Raw genomic sequence first — 13,569 nt, 5'->3', positions numbered from 1 at the left:
TTGGATTCTGCTTACTGCTAAAAACTGTGGCAAGAGCAAAGACTGGAAAAGGAGGGAAATCGTAGCCTGTAAAGGTAAAGTATACTAGCACAGAGGTGACAAACATGCAGCCCGGGGGTCAAAAGGTCACCTGGATGTCTTTGCAAGAATGGAAAATGCAGTTTATTCTCATTTGTTTGTTTGTTTTAATAAGCTGCACTGCTGCTCCTGGTGATGTCATGTCAGCAGTCTTTTGCATACATAGAAATATCTGGAAAGTCAATTCTAGATCTTGAAAATGGTTAGAACTCAAAATTCAAAGTCAACATGTTTTTGCTTTTGTAGACTCGCTGTGATTTGCAAATGTAATAATACATGCTGCTGAAATTGTACTTAAAAGATAACTCGGGCTGTTTTTGTAAAATGATGATGAAATGATGAAAGCATTAAAAGACATGTTGGTTATCATGCAGCAGTTTTACAGGTCCGGTCCACTTGAGATCAGATTGGACTGAATGTGACCTACAAACTAAAGTGATATCTGGCAATCTAAAAGGGTTAACCAAGCTTGTTTGTACCGCACATATTGGTGTTTCATGCATGGAACAATAGAGATACACTAAGTGTTTATTGGTGAGCTTTACAGGTGGATTTGGTTAGTCATACCCTCTTTTTGCAGAAATGTTCCTTTAATTTATTTTGATAGCTTTTGGGTTTGACTTTCAAAATAAGTGCAAGAAATAATCCCAGTCAACGAAGGATAAAAGACATCTGGCTCTTTAAACTTTCCTTAATAGTATTTAATTTGAGGAATACAAAATAAACCCCATAGTCGCAGCGAAGTAATTGTATGAGTGTGTCTTTGTGAGCCAGTATTCCCACACGTACAGCACAATGCATGTGCACGTTTGCGTGTATGTATTTGTCTGTGTGCGTAGTGCAGCGGATTAGCCGGGGGATTAGTGACAGTGATGATTGAACTGTTCTACCAGGAACAACCATGCGAGCACACAAACACAGCACATGCACTATACATGCACACTGTAATTGCTGTTTATAAATTCACAAAGAGAAAAAAAGGGTAATTAGTCTTTTGTCACCAGCCTGAGTCAGTCCTTCAGCTAACCATGTTTTGCTTTGCCAGCGTGCCTTATCCTGTTATCTTGAGGTCATGCAGTAAAAAGAGCAGCTGACCTCATGTTTGGTGCTTTTAATTTGTCACTAACAGCTATTTTGAACCATGCAAGCCATTGTGTTTCAGCCCAAACTGCACATTTGCTTTGTATATCTGGGTTAGGCCTCGGCTAGCCAGTCATAGACTGTTTTTGTGCGTATTGGTGTTGGTCAGTCTGCTGGATGGTCAGCCTCTGTGTGTGTGTGGGTCAGTCAGTGAAGGTAGGATTAGCTTGGTCCCATGACATAACCAGGCTAAGAGGATTGCTAGTGAGCCAAACAGCTCCTCCTCCCTCTTCTCTTCTTCCTTTCACCTCACACACTCCTTCACACTCTTAAGGTCTCCGTGTTTCTTCGTCTTCATCCTTGAACATTTGCTTTAAAGCAAAAAGATCTGAGGCACAACGAGACAGAGGGGGTGAGTTTTGGTCCATTTCTTTTTATATGGGTGTGTGTGTGTGTTTGAAGCTACGTTGATGCCATTTCCACTTTTTTTGACCTTTTCACTTTAGGTGAAACAGTAGAATAACTCCACCAAACAGAAGCCAATCTAAAGGTGACTTTGAGCGAGTGAATAATTGTGTATAAGCTTGTTTTCTCCTCCTTAAACTTCTGAGAGATATTCTCTGACTCTGGTTGCACTCACACACATTGGCTGGATGCTTTACGAGCAGTTTGTCTATGTGTCAGGGTGGAGCGTTTGGCCGTGTGTCTCTCTGTGTGTCAGTGAATCAGTGTGGTTTACATCTCGTGAAAACAGGGTGTGGCTTCTTCTTGCTTGACTGTGTTATTTTGTGTGTGTGTGTGTGTGTGTGTGTGTGTGTGTGTGTGTGTGTGTGTGTGTGTGTGTGTGTGTGTGTGTGTGTGTGTGTGTGTGTGTGTGTGTGTGTGTGTGTGTGTGTGTGTGTGTGTCAGCCTTACTTTGGGATTTGGAAGCGTGTCTCCGAGTCCGGGTGTAGCTGTTGGCGCTGTGTAATCATATCCAAAAGCGCTCACTCACTTACGCACACAAACGCACACCAGATGCTGTTTCTTGCCACAGGGTGATATAAAGATGACAGCGATGTGTGAAAGAGATCGGCGTGTAGTAGTTTTTAGAATTGTTATTCACTAATTACAGTGATTCATCTCTTTAATTTTTGACTACAACAATCCAGGATAAGTGAGTATTCCCTGTTTTCTTTAAAACCAGACTTTGTCATTCTCCGACAAAAAAGGACAAATACATGAGCTCCAAGAGCAGCCTAGTAAAGTCAGTCGAGTCTATCATTTTAGTTGACTAATTTATATTTGATGGTTATATTTTATAAATTGTAGTGACATTTTTTTTTACCTGTATTTGTGGTTCCTGGATGATGATTTTAGTTGTGATATTTTCATCTACGCCACAAGGTTTTCAGTCCATCCATCATTACGTGTGTGCACAGCTACGGAGAAAATCATGTAGAGTTTCATTTATGCCTCAAACTGCTCAGATCTTTTTTTAAGTATTTCTGAAGATGTTACCACAACAGATGGATCCACATGTTTGATTTGGCACAGATTTATTGTTATATTTTTTAGATGTTGGATGCCATTCTGACGCAGCATTTTCATTTATCTGAATTTGGGACCCGCAATAGAAGATGACTGGCTTGTGAGGCTGGGTTTGTGTCTCCTTCTGGTCTCAAACTGGTAATCTTTTGTGTGTAAGGCATATATATTAAGCCCCAATCACAGCAGTCTAGAGACCAGCCAGTGACGAATTGACAATCACCAGTCATGAGGGATAAATATGTATTCCCCAACTGGATTTTGGCGCTGGACTTTGCTATCAGTCGCTAAGTGAATTGGTTGCAAAAAGGTTTGTAGTACAGCAATGAAAACCTCTTTGCAGTTGTTTTGGCCACTAGCAGATTGACCTGGTTGCCCACAGTTTGAAACACGACTCGTCAAGCAGTAGTGAAACTGTGAAAGGTGTGATGTACCTTTTGAATTGTGTTGGTTGTAGCAGAAAGCCACACCTTTCTCTGGAGCTCGGAGAGTAAATGGCGAGTGTTTGCAGACAGGTCATCGTGTGGATCAATGTTGATTATGGATCGATTTCACCTGGCCAGCAACCTCCTGTAGCCAATCTCTGGTTACCGAATTTCAGTTTTCCCCAGTAATCTTTGGTGGCCTGAAGCCTTAACTACTGCAACACGGAGCCACAAGTCAAAAAACATTGATAGACATTCAATTGTAAACTCACAGTTTTTGAAGTATTAACTCTGTTTGCTGGTAGCATATAATTAGTTATTAGCATATACCAACCTGGTCAGGACCCAGCTAGTTTTTAACAATATTAGGGAAAGGAGGGCATGGCTGTCTAATGAACAGTCCAGATGGGGCTGGTTGGGAAATGTGTCATGTTTTTATGCTCGCATCTCAGGGAAAAAACAAATCAAGAGGATTCCCTCTGACACATTTGGCATGGCTCTAAGTGGTGTATTTTGCTAGCATATACTGTCCTGCTGTTAGCCAATAGTACTGATGCATAATAAATTACAGAAATTAAATTTTCATGCTGACATTAACTGCATCAGGGAGCCTTCTGTGTCCTCAAACTGTGCCGCTCTTTGAAGGACTGACACATACTCTAAATTAGAGATGGTCGCTGTGTTGTTTCACTTTATTCTGTTTAGGAAAAACATGTTAGCATATAGTTTCTCATCTGACTGACACTGTGCTACTTGCTCAATAAATGAGTAGCTGTTACTACTTAATGCTGGTGTCTTGCAGGCCTTTCCCTTTGCAGCACACCCTCTTACAAACCTCGCCCCTGACCTCAGAGTAACCACGAGAGCCGTCACACACTTTGAGTTAAGGCACAGAATTCAGTTTGCTGATCCTGCTCTGTGTAACTCAACCCCGTCCAGCTGCATGTGGGAGCACTGCTGTGGGATATATTAAGCAGTCAGGTGTGTCTGAGCGCTCTTGACCAAACACACATCAGGGGATGTGTTGATTTAAATTAATATGAAGGCTTTCAAAGTTCAGGGTCAGGGGCGTCTGCGGACTTAAATTGCCTACTGTGACGCAACTCCAGGTGCTGCTGTGCCGAAGCTTCCTATACTCTTAAATTAAATGCTGTTAACTGCTTTGCCCAAGGACACAGACGGGTCACATGATGGACAAGTTCAAAGATGAGCTCTTTCAGTTATAGGATGTTTGCGGCCACCAGGCCACCCTGCTGTGTGGATGTTGGTTACTGAAGCTCTCCTGATAACAGAGCTTTCCCCTTTGGTCCGGCCTGGGGCTTCAGGAATGTCTGAAGGCTGTTATTGTAGATTTAGAGAAATATTTTTACTGGAGGTGCACAGCAGATGGGCAGGGGATGGGTTTTATTACTGGAGGGACCTATGATCAGAACAATGTGTGTGTTTGTATGCATAACTTTGAGCACTGTTGAGAAAGGCAGTGTGCACACACTAAGAAGGTCAAATATCTCCATGTGCTTTAGATTATAGGCACGATTGCACCATGAGAAAGTAGTTTACGGCTGAAAAACACACACTGCTCGGGTTGCCAGGGTTGTCTGACACCAAATATTACTATCCAAGCCTCAAAGCCACCCCCTGGTGTCATCAAAGCAGCTCAATTTTGTTTGCCCTAAACTAGGGCTTCCCCACCAGTTAGAGCCAACAAAACTGACAACTGAGCAAAGCAGGTGAGCCCCCACATGGTTGAGATCAAAACCCAGATCACACACTCTGCCATCCAGGCATGTAGATGTTTAATCATTTTTTCAAGAAGGAAACGTGGCAAAGCATAAAAAGCACGTCAGAAACTTCAGTCACCTTCAGATCACTGTTTTCCACCTGGACCATGAGTGAGAAAGCAGCTCCTCTGTCTATGAGGAGTCCACGGCACAAATTGCTCTTTTCCAGTCTAGAACCGGTTCCACATGTTCTCACCAAAAACAAAAAGTTGGGTAACTTCAATGAAATGAAAATCAGCACAGATAAGTGGATCCAAACTTCTATTAGTAAATATTTTGTTCTCGGTATTCTGTAAATGTGGGCTGTTTCTGAAAAGACACCAAGACAGAACTGGCTCTGCACTGGCACAGCAAAGTGTTGGTGGAAAAGGGTTTTGACAGCCAAAATGTGGATCCTGGAGCCAAACAAAGCACCAGAACACCTCCATCTAAAAGCAAAGTCCAAATATGGATCTTTGAACATCCTCATGTTGCATCTATAACACTGTATCCAAAAAATATTGAAGCTCTTTATTGAAATCTTTGTGTTATGCATTGTTAAATGAGTGATGCAAACCTGAAACGGACTATTCGCCTTTCGTGTATATGCTATAAAACATTTAGAGCAACAATGCAGGCCACAACAAAAAAACACTTTAAATGTAATTGATCTTTAGTTACAGAAGTAACTAAGTTAAAACCTCTGTTATCTCCCTTAAACTTACCCAGCTTAGAAGAATGCCCTGTGATCCTCTTCTTAAAGTGGCTGCAGACTGAACTCATTGATGGCACCGGTGTAACAGTTAATGTTCTTGGTGTTTCCATTGCAGCCTGCAGATACTAGCGTCAAGATTTCCATTTCCTTAAAAACCCAAGTAATTTTGCCAACCTTCCCGTAATACAAGGAGTCACTCATAGAAAAGAGGTCACGTTTTAGTCAAGTTTGGAAAAAACATTGTAAGAATTAGATTATTGGGAGATCTGAGCTTCAACTATTAAACTGTTAAAAGTAACATTTTTGCTATTTCTTCTTGGATATGTGCAAAATTGTCATATCTAAACAATTAAATTGATTTTAGTGTTGTTCTGGCAACATATCTGTTGGCTGTGATTTCCATTAAAAGCCGGAGGTTGTGAGAGTTTTGATGTCTTTGATGTTGTTTCACGAGCCTGAAAGAACAATAAAACTTAAATGTTCAAGCATACTGCATCTGTGTAAAGGACTAAGCAACTGTTGCAGTGAAAATGATACAAAGTTTCCATCCATTATAAAGAAATAACACTCACATCCTAAAGTACAACATGTTAAAATCAGTGTTGCTGGTTAGAAATAGTTGACATAACTCAATATACTATACACACAGCACAGTCACGCCCATGGAGAGCTGCACCCAGAACAGGAGGAATAACTAATGTGTGTTTGTCTGTGTGAAAGATAAAAATGTGTGATGCAGCATATAAGTCACATGTCACTCTGTGTGTGTGTGCGTGTGTGTGTTGTAGACAGCAAGATTGAGAAAGAGAGAATGAAAATATGACGCAGCAGCAGTCAGCTGTTAACTGTATAGTGTGTGCACCATGCATACTACCACAGCCATTGATCATCTTCACCTTTTTTACACCACACATCTGGAGCAGGAAGCAGAGGTTGATGAGAGCAGCTAGTGCCCCATCAGGCTGTGGTGCAGTGATTTTCCTTCTGAGAGAAAGTAGGAGAAAGAAAAAGGGAGGTGTGAGAGGAGAGAGAGGGAAAGAGAGTGAGAGAGGATGTCGCTGCAGCAAAAAGCCAGCTGCAGAGAAATGACAAGGACTGAGAGAAAGCGAGATGAAAGAATACAGATATGGAGAAAGATGGGGCTTAATAAGCAGGGAGAAAAGTGAAGGAGGAGTGGAGACGAATAGATGAAGAAAAAGGTTGAGGTCGAAGAGACTGGAAACTGAGAGCAATAACAGAAAAAGAGGGAGGTGATGAGTTCCCTTCTCTCGTTTCACACCTATTTGTGTTTTTTCATGTTTACTGTGGCAGTTGAAAGCGGTGTCACATCGGTGGGATTTGCTCTCTGTAAAAACGTCACATGAGAACGCTCTAATAATCGAGAGTTTTTATGAGAGAGAGAGAGAGAGAGAGAGAAAGGAGGAGAAGGGAGGGTGTGTGGGCCGAGCGAGTGAGGGAGAGCGAGTGTCGTAAATCTCAGCACATCACCAGGCGGACGAGAGGGAAAGTTGTGATAAGGATCGCTCTCATTTCCTCCTCTTTAAGCGGTTCTCGTGCGAGCCTCTGGCAACGCTTTTCCATCAGAAACCATTAAGGTCCGGTGTGTCTCTGAGACGCTTGTGAGGATGGAGTGGAATGAGGTAGATTTGGTGCAGGAATTTACTGTTGAAGGACAATGCAGCAAAATTAAAGTCCGCTCCTGCAGGATCACATGGGACAGCCTGCAGGTAAATACAGCACAGCGGGATGCTGGTAGGAACTGCATGTCAACGTCAGCGGGGGGCTCACAGCAACACAGTCTGCAGGATGTGTTAGAGTGTCTTAACAGCATGAGCGGCATGACACTGTGGTTAAGTGTCAGGTGAATTTTTAACTTTCCTGTAGCTGGAGTGCATGTTCCCATTTGAATCAGTGGAAAGCTAGAAGCTGAAGCATTTAGAGGACTTCAGTGGCAGGAAATCCCGGGAAAACTGTCTCACACACTGCTTTGACTGACAAGCGATCCTCAGCCTCAGTCCTGCAGACGGAGGTTTTTAAACTGAGGAAGTCAGCAAAACTGCTCAGGGTGTTTACAGAGCAATACGTATCATGTTTGCTTTTCTGAAACCAGCTACAGTCGAATCTTCCGAGCTTTTTCTAGATGCTTCCAAAATGTATTTGTGATGGCTCCAAAATGTGAAAAGTGCTGATGCATTGCAGGGTTCTAGTTTAGTACATCTTCAAATAACACACACGTGTACTCCTGTGCAAACACTCATGATACAAAAGCAATAGAAAGAAAACAATTACTTTTCTTGCTTAAAGGTAAAATAGGAGCAGGCTCTGCTGTGATGGAGAGCAGAGGCAGAAAAAGATGACAATATAAGTTAATGAATAACGTGAAAAATGGAACAAAAATCAGACACGGCAGGAAATATTTTACTAAAACAGATATTCAAATGAACAGCTCTAAAAGGTCCTCAGTGCTGGCAGTAGTAGGATTGTTATGCATGGAGCATGAGGAAGAATGCTGGAAACTCATCCAGGTGACTGTACGGGCATTAAACTGCAACTGGAAACGAGTCCATCACCATGCATGACTTTGAAACTGACTGCTGGTCACTAGTGGGCATTTTAGGCTCTGGTTGCCTTGGTAAGCCACTAATGTATTTACCATGAGGTCATATGTCTATCAGTGGCATCCTGCACTCTGTGGAAGTTGAGAGAATTTATCTCAGGTTCTGCCACATTATGTCACTAGGTGCCTGAAATCTATATATGGTCTCTGGACGGCTTTATATCAGAGTAAAAATGAAGTGTATACTCACTTTAGGTGATCAGTGCTGTGCCTGAGCATGTTTGACCCCCAAAGTCAGACCATCCATCCGTTCTGCCCTGTCTGACTTTAACAGGTGGGTCCGAGAGGACATGTTGTGCATGTTTTAACTATGTAATGTGTTTTAACATTTTGGTACCAACAACAGCATTTCTGAAGTTTAACTGAAAATCGCCATGTTAACAAATTCATAAATCAATAAGGCGACGAGAAAGGCCGATGTGAAACGACAGCAATTAAAGCATAAATACATAAACTCATGAACCTCACGATGCTCTGCAAAAGCACTTTTCTTCATGAGAAAAACGCAGAGCGTGCACTAAAAGAACGAGGAACTGAGAGGAAAGAGAGAAAGGAGCAGTGGTTTCAGCAGTGGATAGAAAAGACTGAAGCATGCTGTTGCGCAGTTTTAGTTTCGTCTGTGTGGAGGGGAGGCTATCAGGCTCAGGCATGGCACAAGACGAGTGTGCCTAGTCTGACTGCATCCTTCATCAACCATCTATGGTTACTGCATGTAAACTCCTGTACTTTTTGCCGCTTGTCTGATGCCCCACCCTGTAGTTCCATCTATGCATTATATACATTTTAAAGGGATATCAGACTGAAAGGGCTTAAAAAATATAAAAAACCTTAAAGTGTCTTATGCTGATTGGCTCTGATATTTCTAAAGTATCTGTGCTCTTGAGATATGAGAAAACAATGCAATTATTGTTGCACATCAAAGTGAGGAACCACAGGATCCCAAAAGTCAGCAATTAGCTAATGATATGTGGCGATACTGCCTGGAAAACCTTGTGTAATGTGCATAATGTCACTGTCTAACACATGATGTATTACAGTGGAATACACTATGTGTGCATTATGTTTTACTTAGATTTACGTAAGTCAGTCCACGGTCTATAGCGCAGTGTGGCTGTCAGGGCTATTAATCACCAATACTGATATTTAGCATAGCACTAGTGCTGCTAGAGTTAGAGCTTCCAGTAGTTAAATTGATGATGATTTTAATTTGTTTCACTGATTTCATAACTTGTGTCATAACCCAAGGGCGCTGTTCAGGGTAATGGAGCTTTTCATCAGTGCCTCCCTTAGTCATGGCACATCTAAGTCTCCACATCAGACATCAATAGTTTTTCACACATTTAACAAAATTTGCAGTGGCCTCCGTCCTCTTCGACCCTAATTTAAGGTTTGGAAACTATTTCTGTCTTATCACTGGGAAAAAAAAAAAAACATTTTTACTTGAACTACTCAACCCTTATTCCATTAAATGCCAGTAACAACAGACACTTCTGTCTTCAGTTTCTATGTGCGATAATTGGAGCAGTCCCCAAATTCGGGCCACTGAAGTACTGTCAATAATCATATTCAAGTCAAATAGACACCAATGTAGCTCTCACAGAGAAGACTGTAGATTATTTAGATAAAAAGACTGATTTGGGATTTGTTTTTTCCTTGAGCGCCATCAAAAAAAACCATCCATGGTTTCAAGCAGACATCTGGCAAAAACCTGCAATGATCAGAACTCAGAACTCACATAAGTAAAAATGATTTTAGTGCACTGAACATAGATGAACTGACCCTTTAAAACTGTGTATCCATAGACTGAGTATAAAGAAGGAAGTAGCCACTGTAATGTCAGCCAATAACATTGTAATTGCTGGTTTCTGAAGCATTTTGGCCATTACCATTTCAGCTTTTTGAAACCAGATGACACAAGTGAAATTCGTGTGACAAAGAAACAGAAGGACATTGCATACTCAAGGTCTCAGGGTCACGAATAAGGACCATAATTTATAAATTGAACATCATGTTTTATTAAATTGGACTTGAAACTAGTGATTGAGCCTATAGACTCAAGAGAAAAGGGTTTACTAAAGTAATCACCAGTCAGTTGCCAAGAATTTTATCCAATCTGTCTTGTTCTTGAGCAACCGGCCCCGCTGGCCTTTACAAGGGATTCCCATTTAAGGCCCTTCTGCACTGGTTTTACTGTTTAGACCTCTGTTACTGATACTCTGATACTCACTGTTTGTGAGTATATCATTTGTACTAATAACCATCTCAGATTTTGCCATACTCGTTTATATTACTTATTATGTTGTCCCACCACAATCTGTTAACTCTGGTATTCCTCAGGGTTTCATCTCAGGTCTCGACTGATTCCTTTTAGATGATCAAACTGCCCTAATAGATATCTGTGCCATATAAGTAATCTACTATACTAATCATATAGTGTTTCCTCGGCTGACCAAGGAAATAAATACTTCTTGGTGATGTAATGCAATAAACTAAGCATAACTTAAAAACAAGAAGCTGATAAAGGCAGTACCATAAAAGTAGCTGCAGTTAAAACTAATTGTTTATAATATGTTTCACAGTTTTTAAAAATTATTCACAACACACATTCTTGCCCGGTGATGTGGGCAGATGGCTCACCTGTTAGGGGTTCAAAATTGGAAACAACAGTCACACGACGAGTCTTAAAATGGAAGATGTTGATGGGAGCAAATTTCAATAGATATCAGTGTACAGAGTCTTCATCTTTAATGCTCATGTATTCATTTGCCCATAAGACAGTTTCTGTTTTTGAAGAACATCATCTGAGTCACTTTGACATTTGGAAAAGCTTCAGATTTGAGATTAACTTCACATAAGAATACAGTTGCAGCACAATAGGCGGAGTTTGTTCAGCCCAAATGGGAGTGATGGATGATATTCATACGTCAATGTTACTCTGGTTTGGGGGTTAAACTAAATGAAGCTGTAAGCCTGTCTGAGGTTTAATAGTATGATCGCATTTTTAATCCCAGGTTGAAACTCCATTTTCTCTGTCCTAGGATGGCTTAAGTTGATGTAGTGTATTATGTCATAATCAGTCATTCACACAATGATAGTAAAATATCTCCCCTGTAAGGCCAGACCTTTCTGGTGTTGTAGGAGTCAAACTGTCAGACAATAATTATTAAATATTATGATACTGTAATGTAATCGTGGAGCCATGTTCTGATAACCTGGCTATTAAAGGACAGATGTAGTCATATCCAGCTTGTCTGACTTCACTGTGAACTGGAAATGAATATAACACACCAGGTGCAGTGTGTGTCTGTGTGTGTTCATAAGTAAATGTGCACAATAGTAGGATGTAGCTGGGTTGAAACCTTCCGCTGTTGTCTGCTAAAGGCATTCCTCCCCGTTTCCCACCCTCACACGTACACGCAAACACACATCAGTCTCTAGAAAGACATTCCTGAACAAAGCACTCTCCCAGAGATGTTGATATCTGTAAGGAAATGCTGTGAGGGAAAGGGGAAGATTCTGGCGATTTTTTTTTTTTTTTTTTTTCTTAACCCTAAACTATAATTCTGTCGCTCTTCCAGAGCCACCAGCTGCCTGCCTAATAACATTCAGTGAAGCTGCTCAGTGACCTAAATTGTGAGGTGATATATGTGTGCAGCTGTGCTTTATCTCCTGTCACTGTTTGGGTTTTCATCTCAACAGCAACAGTGAGACATGTAATGGATGGAAACTGTGGGAAAACACTGTCTGTCTCTATGTACATAATGTATTAATGTATAACCCCTGTGTGCCGGTGTAGGTTCCCCGTGTGGAGCTGACCCTCTCTGAGCTTCAAGAAATGGCCACAAGACAACAACAACAAATAGAGGCTCAGCAACAGATGTTGCTTGCTAAGGTAAAACACACACTCATACTGTACACGCACACACAGCTGCTGGATGGATTGCCTGTCAGTTAATGTAAGGTTAGCTACATTAGAGTCTGTCTGAAAAGGTCGGCTTTGAGGCCCCTGCAGCCTCAGATGAATGTGTGTGTGCATCACATCACATGCATCTTTTTTGTGTGTGTGTGTGTGCGATTGAGTTCAGGGTTTGAGGAACGACGTGAAAGATTGGCTCTGGAGGACAGATGTCGTTTTCAGACGTAGGCTGGGGAGAATTGAGTTGAGACTTTTTCCGAGGCTGCAGTTTCTTACATGCACCACACAGGAGATAGTCTGGTTCAGAAATACTCAGTGAGGTTTACCTGAGGGAGCTGCCTGGGTGTGAGCGTGCAGGAGGAAGCGCACATGACAGCTGCTCTCCAGACTATTACCAGCGCTCTTCTCACATCAGCACAAATCGATGAAAACTCGCACAGTTGAAGGTCACAGTAAGTTTGTGCTGGGGAGTTTGCACGTTAAGCCCAAGGTGACATGGGTCAAAATATTGCTACGCCCAGATTAAGTTTTTTTGTTGTTGTGTTTTTTCAAATACATGTATACCCAGTCAGTTGTAGATGTGCACACGTTGTTGATGTTGAAGGGAGACAGTTTGAGCAGATCTGAGAGACTGGACAGTAAGGGTCTTTACATAGTGCGTCCGTTTGGTCATGAAAGAGTTTCTGTTTTAAAAGAACATAATTTGGGTCGTTTGAACATTTGGAAAGCCTTCACATAGGAGCTGAACTTAAAAATAGGAACGCAACTACAGCACCACAGGCTCAGTTTGTTCTAGCCCATTTCAGAGTGTTGGAACTGTAAAAGCAAGTTTTGTTTTTCCTTGCAGCCGGCTTTGTTGCAGAAGACTGAGCTGTAAAGTTGACAATATTGTGATTAAACTACATGATACTTTTCTTGTAATGGAGAATTTTTTCTAGGCTGACCATAAAAAAGAAGTTAGACTTGTAGAAATGTTGTTTGGTGGACCTTGCTAGTGCTGAGATTTTGGTCCATATTGATGTGATAGCCTCACACAGCTGCTGCAGATTTATCAGCTGAACAACCATGATGCAAATCCCCATTCCACTACATCCCAAACATGCTGTAGTGGACGGAAAGTGAACTCATTGTCATGTAAAAGAAACTAATATGAGATTAATTAGAGTGTGAGATAAGTGTGGTCATAGAGGCATGGACATGGTCAGCAACAACGCTCAAGTAGGCTGTGGTATTTAAACAATACTCGGTTGGTGCTAGCGGGCCAAGTGTGTGCCAGGAAAATATCTCCTGCACCATTAAACCACCACCACAAGCATGAAGCATTGATACAAGGCAGCATAGACCCATGCTTTCATGTTCTTCTCTCCCCCCCTCTGGGCGACGCCTCCGCTGCATTTCCTGCAGGACTGAGAGGAGGAGAGCCACCTTTGTCCCCAAAGCCACTCTGCTTT

General features: G+C 41.7%; 1 protein-coding gene across 3 annotated transcripts in view; it reads left to right on the top strand.

The window, feature by feature from the left end:
* LOC134645733 (apoptosis-stimulating of p53 protein 1-like) overlaps positions 1 to 13,569 on the top strand; it is a 56,236-nt gene that overhangs the window by 23,437 nt on the left and 19,230 nt on the right. For 2 of the 3 annotated variants that reach the window (XM_063499298.1, XM_063499299.1), the window contains exon 5: positions 11,999 to 12,094. In XM_063499298.1, coding sequence (XP_063355368.1) covers positions 11,999 to 12,094 — 96 coding nt within the window. Of the gene's footprint in view, positions 1 to 1,448; positions 1,571 to 11,998; positions 12,095 to 13,569 lie in introns of those variants that run through there. The other variant, XM_063499300.2, reaches the window with a different exon arrangement.

This window comes from Pelmatolapia mariae, linkage group LG16_19, assembly GCF_036321145.2.
Source record: "Pelmatolapia mariae isolate MD_Pm_ZW linkage group LG16_19, Pm_UMD_F_2, whole genome shotgun sequence".
In the NCBI taxonomy this organism is placed as follows: Eukaryota; Metazoa; Chordata; class Actinopteri; order Cichliformes; family Cichlidae; genus Pelmatolapia; species Pelmatolapia mariae.
The sequence above is the reverse complement of the archived record's forward strand: the minus strand, read 5'-3'. Positions and strand labels throughout refer to the sequence as shown.